The sequence below is a fragment of the Phalacrocorax aristotelis genome, chromosome 1, assembly GCF_949628215.1.
Source record: "Phalacrocorax aristotelis chromosome 1, bGulAri2.1, whole genome shotgun sequence".
Classification (NCBI taxonomy): domain Eukaryota; kingdom Metazoa; phylum Chordata; class Aves; order Suliformes; family Phalacrocoracidae; genus Phalacrocorax; species Phalacrocorax aristotelis.
The window spans coordinates 154,963,928-154,982,409 of NC_134276.1; the positions used below are offsets into that span (position 1 = coordinate 154,963,928).

General features: G+C 42.7%; 1 protein-coding gene across 3 annotated transcripts in view; it reads right to left on the reverse strand.

The window, feature by feature from the left end:
• The window catches only part of TMEM178B (transmembrane protein 178B), a 250,212-nt gene extending 240,029 nt beyond the window's left edge, over positions 1 to 10,183 (reverse strand). Inside the window, exon 1 of one of the 3 annotated variants that reach the window (XM_075117064.1) lies at positions 8,067 to 10,181. In XM_075117064.1, coding sequence (XP_074973165.1) covers positions 8,067 to 8,448 — 382 coding nt within the window. In that variant the 5' untranslated portion in view covers positions 8,449 to 10,181. Of the gene's footprint in view, positions 1 to 8,066 lie in introns of all 3 variants that reach the window. The other 2 variants (XM_075117056.1, XM_075117046.1) reach the window with 2 other exon arrangements.
• Positions 10,184 to 18,482: the final 8,299 nt, after the last annotated feature.

Consider the following 18,482-nt stretch of genomic DNA (forward strand, 5'->3'; position numbering starts at 1 on the left):
TCTTGCACCACCTTTGAACCTGCTCCTTTTCCATGTCCTCCAGAACATGCTTTTCTTCTCCCAGCTCTACCAGAATTCACGGGGCTTTTCTCTTTCTGTATTTTACTCCTTGGTAATTTCCATCACAAACATAGATCCCGCTACCATCTCCACGCAGCAATCTGCAGATTCACTCCTCCAACACAAACTTGTCTCCCTAGGTCCATAGCCACAGTCTCTCTGATAATCCTTCATAGACCTAGAGATACCAAACCGAGCTTATCGTAACTAAAACAGAGTTCCTAATATTCTTCTCCCTTCTTTACTATGTGCTCTCTTCAGTAATTCCTGTCTTGATCATTACAGCCAACACTATTCCTTTCCTTGCTGTTCTGGTCAACAACTGGAGTAACCTCTTCATCTCATGTCTCTCACTATGTCTATAGAACCAGGAGATGTCTAAGGTTTGCATATTCTTTCTCCATTCAGGCTTTCATTATCTCATGCCTTTATTACTACAATATTTCTTTTTCTGACCTTTACAAATGTGATCTTGCCCTCCGTGTATCCATTCAGGGTGCTGCTAGAAACATCATTTTCCTAACCCATCACTCTGCCCACGTCAATTCTCTTAGCAGCTGTAGACCGCTGCCCTAATATCTATCTCATTAGTGTAATCTACTTGTCTTCATTAAGAAAATGTCAACTTCTTCCTACAGTCAACCAAAGAGGTCAATCCCCATCACCTACTTATTAATTTTTCAAGCAGGGATGACCCATGATTTTTCTGGTGCCATCCCTCAACCTTTGGAAGACCATCTTGTAAATATCTGCACCTCTTATTCATTATCCTTCTTTACAGCTCTTCAAGGAATCCCGCATTCTGTGGTGCTTACAGAAATTTGGTTAGCCTGCTGGTGTTTTAAAACCACTACCGGTCACGATAAACATAATTACCTTGTCGTCATCTTGTACTCTCTCACAAGGCTGCATTACTCACCAATATTTAAAGTGCAGCAACACGTCAAGAGGAGGGGGGCATTTTTCTGATCCATGATTTCTGATCCATGATTAAGGCTCATAAATCCTGTGGTAGAACTCTAACTGGTATTAATAATAATGAATGAAATCCCTATTATACTGCTAATGAGCTGAGGTACGAGAGATTAAGTCACTTGCCTCAGGTCATGAAGAAAGACTATGGCAGAGCTTGGACTGAATTCTGGCTTTCTAAGCCCTGCTCTAACTGCAGTACTACCTTTCTTCCATCTATTTTGGTAGTTCGCTACACAGGATTATGATTTCAGCAGGCTCAGCTGGGAAGTTCTGAATATTTAGTTGTGGAAGAATTAGGCTTTATGAGAAAGAAAATGGGGAAATTTCCATTTTATAGTCTGATTTCTCTCCTGCAGAGAAAATATGTTAGTTTACATTCTTTTCTTTTAAGTGGATTCTATTCTGAATGGTCTGGTAAGGGCACTTGGATTCTGGAATCCACATTCTTTATTTATTTATTCCCTAAAAACTAAGAAACACCATGTCATTTCTTTCTCTTGCTCTTAAAGAGGTGAATATGTACTCAAGGGTTCCAGCAACACTTCATTAGCAATGAGCCATTAAGTAACTTACACTATAAATTATTGTCATTATTTTTGCAGAACCTACAAAACATAAAGTCTTCTTCCTCATTTACTGGCTTTGTAATAGTTAATGAACTCATTCCACTCTTGAAGTTATTCTGAGTGCACAGAAATACTTTTTCAATGAGAAAAAGCAATATTAATATGGATTTTTATTGCTGGAGATGACAAAATTGTTGATTGTTTCATCTCTATTTAAGTAAAATAATCTTCTGTATTTTTATTTTTACAGTAAACAGAACACATCTGCACTCACATTAAATCTTTCCTCCACATTTTAAAAAAACGTTTTTAAGCAATAGGCAGAAAGGATAAAAATGCTGAGATTTCTCAAAAGAATTTGGATGCTGAATTAAATGAACAGGAATTAAGCACGCGGTCCTGCAGGCAGCTCTGCAAATATCAGTTTCTCTTGAGAAGGGCATGATCCCATCATTTTTACTCAGGCAAAATTTCCATTTGTCTTCACCGGCAATTTTGCCTGAAAGCCAACAGCTTGATTGAAATTTGCCCTTTAAAACAGCATGATTAAAAACAGTTGCAGCTCTGTTAAATTACATATATGTTCTTAGTATTTTTAGCAGATATATATTATCTAACTAATTATCTCAGATGTGTCAGAGGAACATGTCAGGTTCTCATTACTTGTGGTAAAGATACTTTTAATGAATTGCTATTTAAGTTTGATGCAATTAAAATATTAAAATTGCTTATTTAAAATATGATGAGACAAATCCTCCTGGAACTCACATGCATGAAACACCAGTGATTTCATCCATTAAATGATTTTAGAAAATCTCTGAACAAGAGGATGTCTTTGCCGTATCTTAGAAACATGCAGTTGTTTAACTTCCAAACTACATCAATAGACTAAGAATAATTACGCTACTGAAAATGGTGAAGGCTAAATACCTGGTTAGCCTAAAATTCAACTCATAGGCTGTCTACTGCTTAAATTTCACTGGATCTCTCCAGCACAACTCTGCTGTGACAGAAGGGAGCACACACCTTGTGCTGGCCTCTCTATCCAGGGACAATTTTAACCTCAAAGGAAACACTAAAGGCCTGAACTTGCTGCATCACCACGTTCAATAAAACATTTGCTATTGACTTCACTAGGATCAGAATCAAGATTTCACTACAGTCCCTTTTATAACGAGACCATTTGGAAAACGGTTGTGATTTCAAGCACACATTTTAAACAAAGCATTTGGATTCTTTAATGTATATGGGATACATGACAAAAAAATGGCTGTCCTAATTTACCTGGTAAAATCATTGCATTTTAAAAGTCAAATCTACAGCATTGCAAGTTACTGCAAGTAGTTTTATGAAAATAAATCTTTTTATTCCTAGAGATGATAGCTGCAAGTAGCCTCTTTTCAGGCTTTTCCAATTGTGTATAAATAATCCCTAGTGACGGCTAGAGTAGTCCTGTTAAGCCTTTCTTCCTCAGTTGTGCCATGCATCTGACAACCCAAAACAGAGAATGCTTTCATCCCAGAAATCTTGCATATTATTTGTGGTGGAGGTAGGCTGCACAGGAATCACTTGGGGTTTTTTGTTTCAGCAGTGGCATGGGCTAAGTATACTCACAATAAAACGTTTTAAAAATAGGATTTACTATGACTTCCATGGATCTTGGGGAAAGAAGGAAGGTAAAGGGGGATTGAAATAATAAGGTCACTGTAAATTTTTTTTTAAATGGAATTGGATTCCAATGGCAGGCAGCAGAGCCCCATCCAGACAGGTTTCACTGGCAGCCTCCCAAAAGCAAGATGAAAGTTCCTCTCAGTAGTAATTGTCTAAATGGAAGAGACTCTGGTTATTGTGCGTCTTCTTCATCTACTTTATTGTACCTTTATAATTAAATGATGCAATTCCTTTTTTTTCCTTTCGTGTTTTCCTCTCAACTAGTGCAGGAAAGCATGTGAGCAACGTTGTCATAGGATGCAGACAGAATCTGTGGCTTCCAGGTATTTTTCCATGTGACTACAAGTCATATACAAGGAGCTGTGAGCTGCTGGTTGCCAAAGCAAGACATAAACTCTGCCTTCTCCCAACCATGAATGGACACTTACCTGCATTTCATCTCTCTGCTTGCTTAGTGGCGGAGGTAGTTGGTTCACTGGGATTTTTTGGTAGGGTGAGGGAATGTCACCTTTGCTAGAAACTCAGTGGTAAAAAGGCAAACAGTGGATCTAATAGGATATAGGGAACACTATGTGTAATGGGGCATTAAGCAGCAGGGCTATTAAATTCACAGAGGAGACTGGACAGACACCTGAGAATTGGAAGAGGGTTAGAGTATTGTGCTGAACAAACCCAGAGCCAGTGCTTCCTGACTTTGCAAGGCTTTAGGGATCTGGAGTGGAACTCCGGTCCTGAGATGCTAAAAGCCTTGATCAGATGCAAAAGCAGAATCAGAGGACCAGCTTTGTAAGCTCTTTCTTTTTGACTGGTCCTTCCGTAAGATAGCGCTTTCCCTCAGTCCAAGTAGCCCATTCACAGAAATAAAGATTATTCAGGTGAGTAGAAGTTAGCAGGACTAGACCCTGGGTTTGCATGTTCAACTTCAATAATTTCTTTATTGACTGTAAGTTCTGTTGTTTCTGGTTGGTATTTTTTTTCATTCATGTTAACTAAGAGAACAAATTAACTGCCTAATTCTGAAGCAGCTTTAGAATATTCTTCAGGCCTTTGGTCTCATGCCTGCCTGTGCCTCCCTGAGTATGCTCACTTGTGACAATCTGTTTTAATTCATTGCCTATTTATCTAATTGTATTATTTTGAAATGTGCACCTGCGTTCTATGAAAATACTAAAAAAGGGATAGGAGAAATATAAATAGGACCAGTTATTTTATATATGCATTAGTAACTATTATATCTGCCCATAAGAAATCTGAACTAACAGATCTCAAATTTTTCTAGCAAAATCCAACATAACGGTTTGGATTTATTTACTAGAAAGTAAAAACTAATAAATACAGAATAGAACTATGGAAGTAACTGTGACCTGGCCTATTCAGAAACAGAACTGGTTTTTAAAACCACTGGCATCAGAATACTGCCGAGTACGATAGGGCCTGATCCTGCCACAAGCCATTGTCTACAACTTGTATTAATTTCAGCAGAGTTCCTAAGCAGAATAACTGCAGGGTATTTGCAAAGCTAGTTAGGCTCTCAATGACCATTTTTTGTTATACTTTGACAGACACACCTACCATTCTCAATACTGGAAGTTTTGCCTAGGGAAAAATGTAGGCTGTCTCAAAATAAATGGATCACTTAGATCCTGTCCAGCCTTAAAAAAAAAAAAAAACCACCACCAACCCTTAACAGCATTTACATTCAATTACATATAGCATTACACACAATATTTGGGGCCAGAACCTGCATTAGTTTATCCAGTTCCGGAAGAGGTGTGCTATATTAAATTAACAGCTGTCAGAGGAAGGAGAGTAAAAGGCCTATGTACCAATAACATTCTCTTTTATGTGGTATTTGCCCTGGAGCTCACACAGAGATATATTTCATCTGTGCAGGAATAGGTACGCCAGTTAGGGTATTTGATTACTACAGGTAGAGAACATCTGCAGCTATGCACACCTGCACAGGGCATGCTCTGCCCAGGCACCCACCCCTGAAACCTCAAACTCTAGCGTGTGCCATGGAAATAAAACTAGAAAAGCAAGGAGGTGCTGTTGGGATGGACCTAGACTACCTGCCTTACTTTGAACACATAGCTGTTCTCAACATCGGACAGCAACAGTAAATGTACTTATTCCACTTTCGTCATATAGCTGAGGATCATAAAGAAACAGTCTAGCAGCCGGCCTTAGGTGGGAACAGGGACACTAGCTGATTACCAATGTAAAACTGGATCCTTCTAATTCAGTGATTCCAGCATACAAGGATTTTTAACAGAGAAGTATTTTACACTACTTTTTGGAAGGGGGAGAGTAAAATCCATTAGTTCTTTTTGATCTAACAAAACATAAAGTCGACAAGCAATCCTATAATATCCCCAGTTTTATTTCTGAGCAAGTCAAACACTTTATCAAATTGCCATTATACTTGCTTTTCTGTGTTTTAATCTGGATGTGCCAAAGCAACACACCTCTATAGCATCAGTGCTAACATGTATGACTCTTTACCACGGCTGAGGGTTACAGTATAGGTAGATCCTCACTCCAAAAATGAACTATAATGTTGGTATTCAGTGTTACGAGTGTCCCTCCTTTAACATTCCTCTCAGTGTACAATGAAGTTTGTTAAATGTGTACCAAAAGCCTTTAAAGAAGGCAAGGAGTCACACACACAGATTCTTGCACACACCTCCTTTATGTGCACGATTTGGTCTTCCGACATGGGGGCACTGGCTCAAGGAAGTGGCTATCTGGCCAGCTGCACACACATATGCCCTGGAAGATGTGTGCAGGAATGCACGCCATACCTGAGCCTGGGAATCCCTTGCTATGGGCTGAACACGGTCTATTTAGAGTTAGTTCCCTACACGCACAAACACACATGCTCATTCACACACTTACACACACACACGAACACACACAAATTACAGCAGGATCTTTCGGAGACTATCTTCTCCAGCATTTAACCACCTCAGCTTGAGTTCCCGCATATTCTTCGTGGCTAACACTTAGTGGAGCTGCCCTTACACATAACCCAGTGCCAGCAATTTCAGCAGTTTCTGGCAGGAGAGACGGATGTTCCTGATGACAAGGCAGGTGGTGAAAGATGAATGAAACTCACTTATTTCAAGATGAAAATCCTCTCTAATAACTGAAACTCCATTTGCCAAAGGTGAGCTCTGGTGACTTGTTTGCCCGCTGTCAAGGTTGAATTTCCTTGTTTATGCCCCGAGCACAGCGAGCACACGTGGCAGAGCAATCCAGCCCTCCGCAGCCAGCCCAGCACCTCTGCACCCTCACCTTGACAGAGAAAAGGAATCCCTCCCTCGGCACTGAAACTGGCAGCAGGGTGCCAGGGTGCTGACAGGCTTCGGACTTGTTCACTTGTCCATTACAAATGGGACTGAAGCCACCAATTCATTTCATAAGGGTCGTTAAATAGAAACTAGACATTGAGGGTCACCAGCAACACAGATGGAATCCCAACTAGTGATCGAGGTTCTCTGCTACACCTCCTGTTTGTACTCTTTCAGTGCAAGTCTATACCATGCCACTCACCTCTGCTGCTCACTTTTAAAACATATGGAACAAAATGTATGCATTGGCAAACGCATGTAAGAGTGTGTCCCTCCTGAATAATTAGATTTAAGCAATAATTCTGCATACAATGTCTGAAGAGGGAATTAATGCAGGTTATCAGGGGAGTTTGGGACAGTGAACACACTTAGAAAACAAGTATTTTTAAAGATTGCATGGTGTAAGAAGCAATGGTTTCACTGCAATGGAAATAAACCACTGGGAAATCATCTGAATGAAACAGAATAACCATGGGAGGGAAATGTTATTTTGTTGTATGGAGTAACCATGCTGTGGGTAGCAAAGATGTTGTCATCCTTTACTGAAATCCTCATCATCCTGCAAAATCATACATCTTTTGTAAGCAGGATGTTTAGGCTGGGTTTTACGCATACCTCCCTTTCCTATACTTCAGCTCAAAGAATCATTTCAGGCAAACTGCCCATCACCTTGAACTTGTACCTTGTAGGGAAAAAAGAAGGAGGAGGACCAAAAAACAGTAACAAACATAGCACAAAAATGCTACAGGCAAACAGATGCATCTCCACCCCGAGAGAAAACTATTCCTCTCTAACACTCCTAATAAATTCATTTAATGTTTTGTAGACATTGAAAATATTCCAAAATATAGCTCAGTGTAAACAGAAAACTGGGTTTCCTCCTGCTCTTTAGCATTTCTCTTTGTTTACTCTCCATTTGAGGATAGAAAAATCCTACATGTGAGCACTGCAAATGGTGTATTTCAGGACTGATGGGGCATTCGGTAAGGGAATGATGAAATACAGACATATGTAGCCTCCAATAACATAATATGTGCTTTGCCTGAGTCACCAGGGTCAAACAAAATTAAAAAAAAATCCAATGTCTGCTTTATTAATACTTTTTATTTGGATGTGGAAAATAATCTGATACCATGGTGATGGGCAGGCTATATTAAGCTTAGAGAGACAGAGACATGACAGAGACATTTTGGGGTGTGTCTGCTCTCACCCCCACTGCCTTCTTGCTCCCAAACCCCACGCCTCAACAGCAGAGACGCCGTGGGAAACTGCCTTGGCAGTGCTTCAGGAAGCGATGCCCAGCCAGGCCTGTTCACCCATCGCCAGGAGAGGTACTTGGCTGGAGACACCAGCTCCCTTCTGTGAGCCCAAATGGCTCTGCTCAGCCTCTGCTCAGCTCAGGAGGGCCTGGCATGTTCATTTGATAAAAAACAGCCCTTACCTTTGGCAATCAGCTCCTCCAGCTCTTGGTCGAATCCTTGTCGGTGGCATTTCCTCCAGAGCCCCATGTTGGTTGAGTTGTACTGTCTGTTGCACTCGTCGACGGCACTCATAGCAAAGATCTGCCTCCTGTTTCTTGCCAAGAGGAGTTTCCCTTCCCAGCGGTCCAACCTAGACCTGCTGGCCCTGAGAGGCAGGTTGTTGTTGGAGTTATAAATGAAGCCAGGATCATTTCTTTTAGTGGTGATGCTCTTGCACCTCTCTCTGTGCTTCCTGGCATCAGTTTCATACCAATGGTCAGAGCAGATTGCCACAGCCAGCATGCCCAGGGCACACAGAGCTAAAGAGAGGCCAGCATACAGCAGTAACCTTCCAGCAGCCATACCTCAGCTTCACAGAAACACCATGGACATCTTCACAACAGGCAAAGCCCTTGAGCGTGAGACCACGCAAAAACCTCCCGAGCAGCTGCTAGGTGTCACTTGGCAGAGACTGCCTCAAACATCCCCAGCTCCTGTGGCTCACATCCACGCTGCAGAGGGATGCTGAGAGCGCTACAAAGTTCTGCCCTGGAGGCAGTCCTGGAGTCTCATCTGCCTCTTCTCCTCTGAGGAGGAGACCTGGCGAGGAGAAACACAGCCTTCCACCTCAAACGGGAGCAAGCCAGCAACCCACCTATACAAAGATGTCCTGCTCCCCTCACCACAAGCGCCCAAGCAACAGGGGCTGAAGGGATATATCCCCCCTGAAGAGACCTGAAAGCTATGGCTCTTTGATCAGTCCATTAATCTCTTTCAATCCGGCCAGCTCGGAAATCCAGAAGAGATGGCTTTCAGGCTCGCTACAGCATCATCACAGGACAGAAAAGTTCGGCAGCTAGAGATCTCCTGCCTGCAAGCAGCGGGTTATCCTGGTTTCAGGAGTGGGTGACTTGCCTTTTCTTTGTCACTGGCTCAGCAAGAGCATCATCATCTGGATGGTCAGTGGCTTGCTCGGGTTTAAAGCAGGGTCGAAGGGGAGGGAGCGAGAGGGGGGAGCAATCTGTTGTTGTTGCTGCCGCTGCTGTTTTCAGTCGTGGCTAAAATATAACCTCCCCGGCTGGAACTGGAAATGCAGGCATGCACAGGTCTCTCCCTTAGCAGACTTCGCTGACAGTCACTGACATCTTGGCTCCAGAAACACCTCGGCTTCTCTCTGCCAGCCTTGCCATTCACTCGCCCGCTTTCGTCGCCTGCGCTGTCATCCAGGCAGCGTAACGCCGCGATCCCTTCCCCGGAGCGCCCCAGCAGTGCTCGGGCTCTGCCGGCGAGGGCGGCGAGGCAGATTCCCCGCTCCCGGGCCGGCGAGAGCCCCAGCAGGACCCACCGCCGACCGCGCACCTCCCGCTAGGCAGCACTGGAAGCAGTCCTCGGCCCCAGCATCGTTTTTCCACCACCTCCCCCCTTCCGCCGCTATCAGAAAATCTTCCTTCGTCCCCGGCGTTGGGATGTGGTGTTGTGCACAGTTATCCTAACACGGCGGCACGTTAGCCATCTGCAAGATGAAGGCAGGCAGGCAGGGCTACGGCTGGCTGAAAGGATGCCGAGGAACAGGGAGGGGAGGGAGGTCGGGGGAAATCACACCAAAACAAACCGGGGGGGGGGGGAGGGGGTGGGTCGGGGGGGGACTACACACCTTACACCGGGAGAGAAAAGCAGCCCCTAACTGTTGTCAACAGCTTTCAGTCTGCACCATTTCTCTGCCATATGGCCCGATCTCCACGTCGGAGCTGAGATTTTTAGCTCAGCAGCTTCATACGAATCGTATCCCCAGCATCAGCAGTTATATATTCAGACATTTTTTTTTTCTCCTTAAATTTCCACTCCCTTTCTCTCTAATGGGAATAACTCACCCATCTTGTAGAGATCAAGTGCAACAGAAGGCGAGCTGGAGTCCCCAAGCTTTAGAAATCTCATTTCACCGTTTTTAACCCAAATAAGAGAGAATCCAATCTTCCGTACACCTGGGAATCTTTCCTTGTTCAAACACCGAGCCCTGCAGCCTTGGCTAAAGCCTACAGACAGAGAATACAGAGCGCTGAGCCAAAAGCCAGTGATGTCACCCATGCAACGTGAGACTCATTTCTTATTTCTCTAGCCTCCTTAAAGATAAACTGCACCACTTCCCAGGCAGGAAATGTCGAAGCCTTACTTTCTTAAGAGGGGAAAATGTAAAACCTGGATTTAACTGGATCCTGCTCATTCTTGGTCACAAGCCCTTACATTGTGTCAACCAAATCCAAGACAAGCCGAGCTGTTTCTTACTGCACCAAAAAAATCCAACCTACTATGTAACACAGAGCGTGAGCCTGAAAAAAACCCTGGATTCAAGACCTTCTGTGTGATCCAGACAACTGAGGCCTCCAGACTCTGAACTGTACTGTTTAAAAAGAAAATAAGCATGGCCATTTCCCTTCTATCAAAAAGCTCTGGATCCTGGCACATCCTGATCTATGAGTACCACAGCATCCTGGAGCTGGCAGAGGGACCTAGTTAGCCCCATCCAATATTTGGCTCCCACACACCAGCGGCTCCACAGCATGAAGAGCAAACAATGCGGTCGCTTCTACTGCACCAAAAAGTCCACAGCCCAGTGCCTCTCCACAGACGAGTGCCACAAAAACCTACATCCACACCGGATCCTACCAGCTTTTGGCCCCTGAAGCCCAAGCTGTGTCATCTGAATAGAAAATAAGCACAGCATTTATGGAGCCCTGGGTTGGTGATAGCCCTTGGCCCCAAGAGGGGAGTACTGAGATTTTGCTAGTTTTTAACCCTAGCCACACAAACTGTACTTGCTCCAGTGGGGAGAGCAGATGGGGGGACATCGTAGCTCTCTGTATCAGAAATACATCTCTGGATTTTCTTGTGGAACACAGCTGCATCAGAAAAAAACACACAGCAGGATCCTACCAGTTTTTGCCCCCAAACCAAACAATATAATCCAAAAGGTCAAGATGTCTCCTTCCATTTTACCTGGCAAAACTATTTTTGGTTTGAAACGTATTGGTTAAACCCCTTGCATGATTACGAAACTCACAAAGGAAAGTCAGTCATCCAAACCATAGATATTGTGATCATCTGCCTCCACTGAAACATCTCTATTGCAAAATTTCAATGTTATGTTATGAATATTAACTGTATCTGGAAAGGTCTAGATAAAGTTAACTGTTTTACTGAAACAAGGCACTGGTTTAAACTTTTTCTAGCAGTAACTTCCCTTTGTTGTTCATAATAAAGGAAAATATTTAAGGATCTAAGGCTTTTTAAAAACATTTAAGCACATGGGGATCCACTTCTATAACTGGATTTTTCAAGCCACTACATTTCAGCACGTGGTCAATAACTCTTTTTCAAACTGGCAACCTGTCACAAGTGGGGTTCCCCAGGGATCAATATTGGGCTCAATGTTATTCAACATCTTCATAAGTGATCTGGATAACAGGATCAAGTGCAGCCTGATGAAGTCTGCAGATGACACCAAACTGATCAGGGAAATAGTCACTCCAGAAGGGAGAGCTGCTCTGCAGGAAGATCTGGATAGGCTGGAAGAGTGGGCTAAGAAGAACTGTATGAAGTTCAACAAGGACAAGTATAAGGTCATGCACCTGGGAAAACATAATCCAGGAGTGCAGCACAGACTGGGATGCACCTGGCTGGAGAGCAGCTCTGTGGAAAGGGACCTGGGGGTCTTGGTGGACAGGAAGTTCAACATGAGCGAACAGTGTGCTGCTGCGGCCAAGGTGGCCAACAGGATGCTGGGTTGCATCAAAAAGGGCATCAAAAAGGGCAGAGATAAAGAAGTCATTGTCCCACTCTACTCAGCGCTTGTCAGGCCACACCTGGAGTACTGTGTACAGTTCTGGTCCCCTCTATACAAAAAAGATGTGGACAGGCTGGAAGGGGTCCAGAGGAGGGCCACCAGGATGATCAAAGGACCGGGAAGCCTGCCATATGAGGATAGGCTGGGAGAACTGGGTTTGTTCAGCCTTGAGAAAAGGAGGCTCAGAGGGGATCTCGTCACCATGTACTGGTACTTAAGGGGCAGCTGCAAAGAAGATGGATATTCCCTTTTTATAAGGAGTCACATGGAGACGACAAGGGGGAATGGACACAAGTTGCTCTTGGGGAGATTCCAGTTGGACACAAGAGAGAAATTTATAACAGTGAGGACAGTCAACCATTGGAATAATCTCCCCAGGGAAGTGGTTGACTCGGACACGTTGGACACCTTCAAGAGTCGTCTGGACAGGGTGCTGGGCCATCTTGTTTAGACTCTGCTCTTCCTAGAAAGGTTGGACTAGATGATCCCTGAGGTCCCTTCCAACCTGTGATTCTGTGATTCTATGAAATTTTGTAGTGGGCTTGGAGCAGCCATCCTTGTTGTCTGTTTGGAGATAAAATTTAGAGGTTTGTTTATAGGAACCACTCTCTCCTATAAGAAGATGGTGACGAGGTTTCTTGTATTGCACCCACACAGAGATGAGAGTGCACCTGGATTTCTTTGTCAGTTTTTAACATTAGGTGCCAAGCTGAAGGATGAGAACAGGGACAAGCCTAATTTAACCAAATGTGGCTTTGGCTGATAGGATTGTTGGATTTTTGATTTAAGCATTACAGTCTGCTACATTTATTCTCTATTTAGACTGAACTGGAATGCAGAAGTGTTTTCCATCTAAACCTCCAGTTTAGAGAGAACTGGAAGACTGAGGGTAAGAGCAAAATGGAGGATTCAGCTACTAGAGCTGTTTTTCTCATTATATTGGCCAAAGATACATTAGGGGACAGGAAAAACATATAATGTATCCATACCTACATTTCTTTTCTAATTAACATTAGGATTACAGTCCAAAGAGCCAAGATTTGGTTGGACCCAGGTAGTTCCAGATGCCAGGTTTTTCCATCACACTCCAAGGCAGTAAGAGAGTTTGGGGCAGGGGGACTTTTGTACCTGGAGAAGACAGGCTTGTTCCCTCTTCTCATTCTTAAATGTGGGTTTGAAAGCCAAAAATCGGCATGCAGTTCCAGGTTTTATCTTTTTCTCTGAAAAGGCATTTCAGTGGCAGTTTCTATGCATCTTTTTTTTTTGGTTGCATTTGAAGCTTTATCAGATGGCAATCTATATCCTCCTGCAAGTCACCTTATATATATAAATGTAGGAGAAAGTGTTGGATTCAGATAAGTTCCCCTTTAACTCTTAGAATTTAACATTTCTCTCCCTCATCATCATTATCCCCTTCTTTTTAGGAGGGGCAGAATATTCTTTGCTGCAGGCATTAGGAACATTTCCTCTGTCTCTTCCTGGGATTATTATAGACAGCCCCTTCTCAGAGCAAACAGATCATTATTAAATTCTCTTCCTCCCACCCCACCCCCGCCTCGCCACAGGGGGGAAAAAAACAGTCCCTGTCGATCTTCACATGAATGTAAGCTGGGAGAAAGGCATTTAAAAAAAAAACCTCCATGCACACTTGGGCACGCTCTGTGGAAACTGCTCCCTACAGTGAATTAAGGGCATGTTGGCAAAGGCAGGTAATTCATTGGTCTTAAATGAATCGGGGGGTGAAAATGCAGTTTTAGTAAAGGATTGAAAGCTGAGGCTTTCCTTTCTGCAGGTTACGATTTCAGTGATCCAGAGGGAAAGCTAAAGCACGTGGGTGCACAGGAAAAAATGTCTGAAGGCATGGGACAGAGAAGCAGAGCCCAGCAGGTCTGTTCAGAGCAAATTCCTTATGAGAAGTGCTGTGCGCTGCCTGCTAGACCTCACTACGGATGTTATCTTACATAGGGCCAATCTCCTCTCCATTCCCTCCCAGAATTGTTTCTGCTTTCCTTAGCATCCTTCAGCTACCATCGCCCACCGCCTTCCAAGAGAGCTGCAGACACAAAAGCAAAGCGAGTGCCTGTACCAAGGTACGCGCAGGTGGGCTGTTGCATTAGACGGGGGGAAGGGCAGAGTTAATAGACAACCAATTGCGATTTGCTTTTCTTCAGGTTTTTTTTTTACATCACAATGACCTCCACCATATTTTTCCTCTCTTTTTTTCTTTTAAAGAAAAAGAGTTCAGTGCCATCTAGTGGGGGAGGGGACTGAGCAAATCGATGTGCTTCCCATTTCTAGGGATCTGTACCTCTAACTCATTCAATAGGGAGAGGTGATCCTCAGTATTTCCCTTCTCTCTCTGTGATCTTCATTTCCTAAGAGGTGATGTTTAATTTACACGGGCTCCAGCCTTCCTTCTTTGTAATGAACCACCTACTGAAGCCAAAGAAACTTGTACTAGTGTTGTATTACGTGGGGTAGCACTGGCTCTGGAGGCAGTTTACCGCTCTAATTATGGGATTTCAAATACAAGACAGTAATCAAACCAAACACAGATATAACAAATTATATCTACTAATATTTTTTATCATTCCAATGCACCTTGGATACTGGTGTGGGTGAATCGTCAGCATGCCAGCCCTTCTACTAACACAGACGTAAAAGATGCTGCCTATCCCATAGAAGCATCTTACGATAACTCCCACAAACACTTGACCCATTAGTCAAACAGATTTTGGGGTGTTCAGGTGACTCAGAACCAAGCAGAGGCTCTATAAAGGAGGACCTGGACCACAAAACTCCATATATATTTGTCATCTAAAACCCAGGCATCTAAAGCAGTTGCTAATGCTCCTTCTATTATTTTTTTTTTTAACAGAGAAAGGCATTTTCAGAGGGAAACATCAGCCAGCTGCATAAACACAAGCTAGCTGTACACACTCACAGAGACACACAGAGATTAGGCAGACAGTTGTGTGCACACTAGTGTTTAGCTGTGCACACACCAGTATCTAGCTGCACATGCCAGCACCCAGCTGGACATCTTCTGCCTTCCCCCTGCCAACTCCCAAAAGGGATTTGTTTTGCTCTCTCTAAAAAAAAAAACATTTGGATTGTAAAGTTAAGCAAGTTAGTGAATGCCAGATTTAAGATCACCTATGCAACATTAATTCACCTCTTATGCAAACACATTATGATACAATCTTTAATTACATTATTTTTGTTTCCACAGGTCTCCTGCTTTTTTCATTGCAAAGGATGGATGTTGCTCGCTTAATGAACGCTATTCAAATTTTCTCCTATCCTTATCATCCAATGTGAGGTACATGTACTATTTACTGCAGAGCATCCAGATCTTGCACTGAATACAGAATGATTAATTTCCTCATGGGTTTTTCTATAGTGGTGTTCTCATTGTAGTGTTTGAGGGTTGGGGTTTTTTTCAAACATCAATTAATTTATCTTCACAGCTCCCTGCTGAGGAACAAAGATAAAAGCCAGTATTTTCAAACATGTCAGTGTATTTTGGGTGCTCAATTAAAGAAGCTTATAACCAAAACTTTCAGAGAGCTTAGCACTTTCCTTCCTCAGAACAGCTCCCAGTCACCTTGGCTTTAGACACAGTGGGCAGTATTTATACAAATTAGTGCATGGGTGACTGAAACTGGGTATACAGAAAATGAGGACCACATAGACAGGAGTTGGGAAGAATGTCATCTACTTGATTCACCTAGATTTGTAATAGTAGCTTTCACAAAGGGTGAAATAAAATCCAATTTTCAATTTCAATTCAATTGCCTTAGCCATGTGACCATGATTTTCCCTACCTGTATTCATCTGCTAGGCTCACTACACAGCCTCCAAACTCTTCATCAAACAGCTGCCACCTCAGGACTGCAGAGTCCTAGTTCATCCATCATATACCCTGAATGGAAACAGAGTTTGTGTAGAAAGTAGGATCTTATAATGTATCTTACTTCATGATCACAAGACACCAGTGACTGGCAATTCATGGGCAATTTTTACTCTTGTGTTTTCTTAGAGTCTTGATTTAGTGACCTGAAGTTGTGACAAACACCGAGAAGCACGCATGAGCTGAGACACAATTAATCAGGGGGTCAGGAGCTGAATGGAGTGTAGCATCAAAAGAACAGATTTGTTTTGGGAGGAAGCAAAATTAATTGGTGGGCAGGAAGTGGGACGACATGTAGGTGAGCTGTCCTATATCATCTTTTTCAATAAAGCTGAGGCAATGGCCAACACTAAATGGCCTCACACAGAGACAGGTAAAAGACAGTACCAACTAAAAAGAGCCACAGTATAATGTTGTTTTCCCAAAGTCAAAACCACAAAAAAAATTTACTGACGGCTTTCCACTAAAATTTCTTCCTCCTGTGAAAACTCACTCTTTATTATTTAGCTGTCACCTGTCAAAACCACGTCACCATTAACAACTTAAGCCTAGCTATGTATGATAGCCACTTCTTCCCATCAGAACATCTCCAAGAATATTTTTAAGCTCAGGCAGAGAAAGGGTGAACTTTTTAAAAGCAAATTTTAATTAAACTTTTCCCCAAACCGACCAATGCGGACACCATACATAGAAAACATCAGCCCAAGCAGTTAAAGTTTAGCAAAACTATAGGCTACTGAAAATAAGGCCTGGAAGGCAAGCTTAGTTAACTGAAGGCATTATCCCTGCACCAGCTCCATGCAGACTGAGTGTTCATGGGCACTGTAGTAAACTAGAGAATAACTTGGAACCTATCGCTCCACCTTTAAAGGTGTTGCCGTGAGTTTCATATTTTTCAACCGGGGTAGGATCTAAATGTGTACCACAGTCACAGGTGAGCACTAAAGAGACTCAGGAAAGCCAGCCTTGTCCCTGTCTGTGTTGAGTCCTGAGAAAACACTCTTGCAATGTCAGAAGAGCATCAAGAAAATATTTAAGAGAATGAAAAGGCTAAGTTGCACATGTATAAGTCTCTGCTGACAGAGGGAGTTCTGCTGGCCTAGGAGACAACTCAGCCAAAGCACACAGGCAATCTTTAGCCCTCAGGGCTATTTCAAATTCATCTTCCTAAAACAGAAAACACATCTCAGACCTCGCTTTCACAAGCAGCAATTCAGCTTCACTCTGGTGTACTCAGTGATCACAGCAGCTATGCCTCCTGCTTATTGTCTTGCCAACTTGGTAGTCAACATCTTCATATTCTACAGATTTTTCTCCTCTGACTTGGACTAGGTTTCACATGAACTCTCTTCTGCAGACGTGTTTCCCCAAATGCCTTGCTTAGAGGACCACCATTTCATACAAGCCCCTCTGTCCTTCCCCCAGTTTACCTTATGGATACATCAAGCCCAGCCTCCTACCCTAAATCCTGCTGCAGGAAAAACCCATTGCCTGCTGCAGTGATGAAGGTGACATTGCTCTGAATGCAGGAGCTATACAGCAAGGTTACTTGCTGCCTCAAGCCAGCTACAAAAAGAAGATGGCTCTCCGACATCACAGTCATTGGGCTCAGCTGAGAACAGGAGATATTACTTCTCATTAAAATTCATAGATCTTGCGACTTTTATAGAAATAGCAAGTAGAATCCAGGATGGCAGAGATGAGATACTAGGGCCAAAGACTACTGACTCAGAGCAAAAACTCAGACTTCTGGCTGGCAATAATAAGCATATTTTGTAAGAAGTGACTTTTATTCTTAAAGCTACATCTAACACATTGATCTTCAATATATTAGAGCCTGAATAATTCTGATTTTGCTGTAGTGCATCAATATTTAGTTCGTATAGGCAGTGTTACATGAAGGTACATCTGTAGTATTGTCAGTTTGCCTGGCAAATTCACACTGCACAATCTTCCCTAAGCATCTGACAGATTTCAGAATCTGTTTTTCATTCCCAGAGAGATTTCTGGACATGGGTTCTATCAATCAGCAGTGCTTTGTGAACTAATTCATTGAAAGACAGAGTGAAAGTCTTTGTAGACCAATAACACAGTCTTCGGTAATGAATGTATCACATCTGTGATTGGCTCCCAGCTGCCAATTCAATTTTTTGCTTCTTTTAGTCACAGAATAAGAACAAGGATTAGTTAAAAATCAGAATACATAGATCATAAGAAATCATCACAGAAGGGACTGGGAGGAAAACCAGTAAGCAAAACCAAAAATAGCACCTGCTTAGAAAAAACATATTCTCTAAAAACTCTCTATTTTGGAACATGGCTCAGAAGTAAGACCTCAATCTTCATATATTTCATTTGGCTGTGAAGTCCTAGCAGAGTAGATTCATTTAAAATACAAAAAAAAAAAAAAGAAAAAAGAAAAATATATATACATATACATTGTGTGTCTCTGTAAAAACAGCTGACACCCAGGATGATAAATTATTTAGACATAAGTATGCTGCTTTCTTCAACAGTTTTGCATTTACCTCTCCTCGCTTATTATCACCAACAATATTTGCATGAAAATAAAGTATTTGGTTCTTCAGAGTTCATTCATCTGTGCAGTTCATTTCCCCACATGAAATTTTATCACCGGGATTT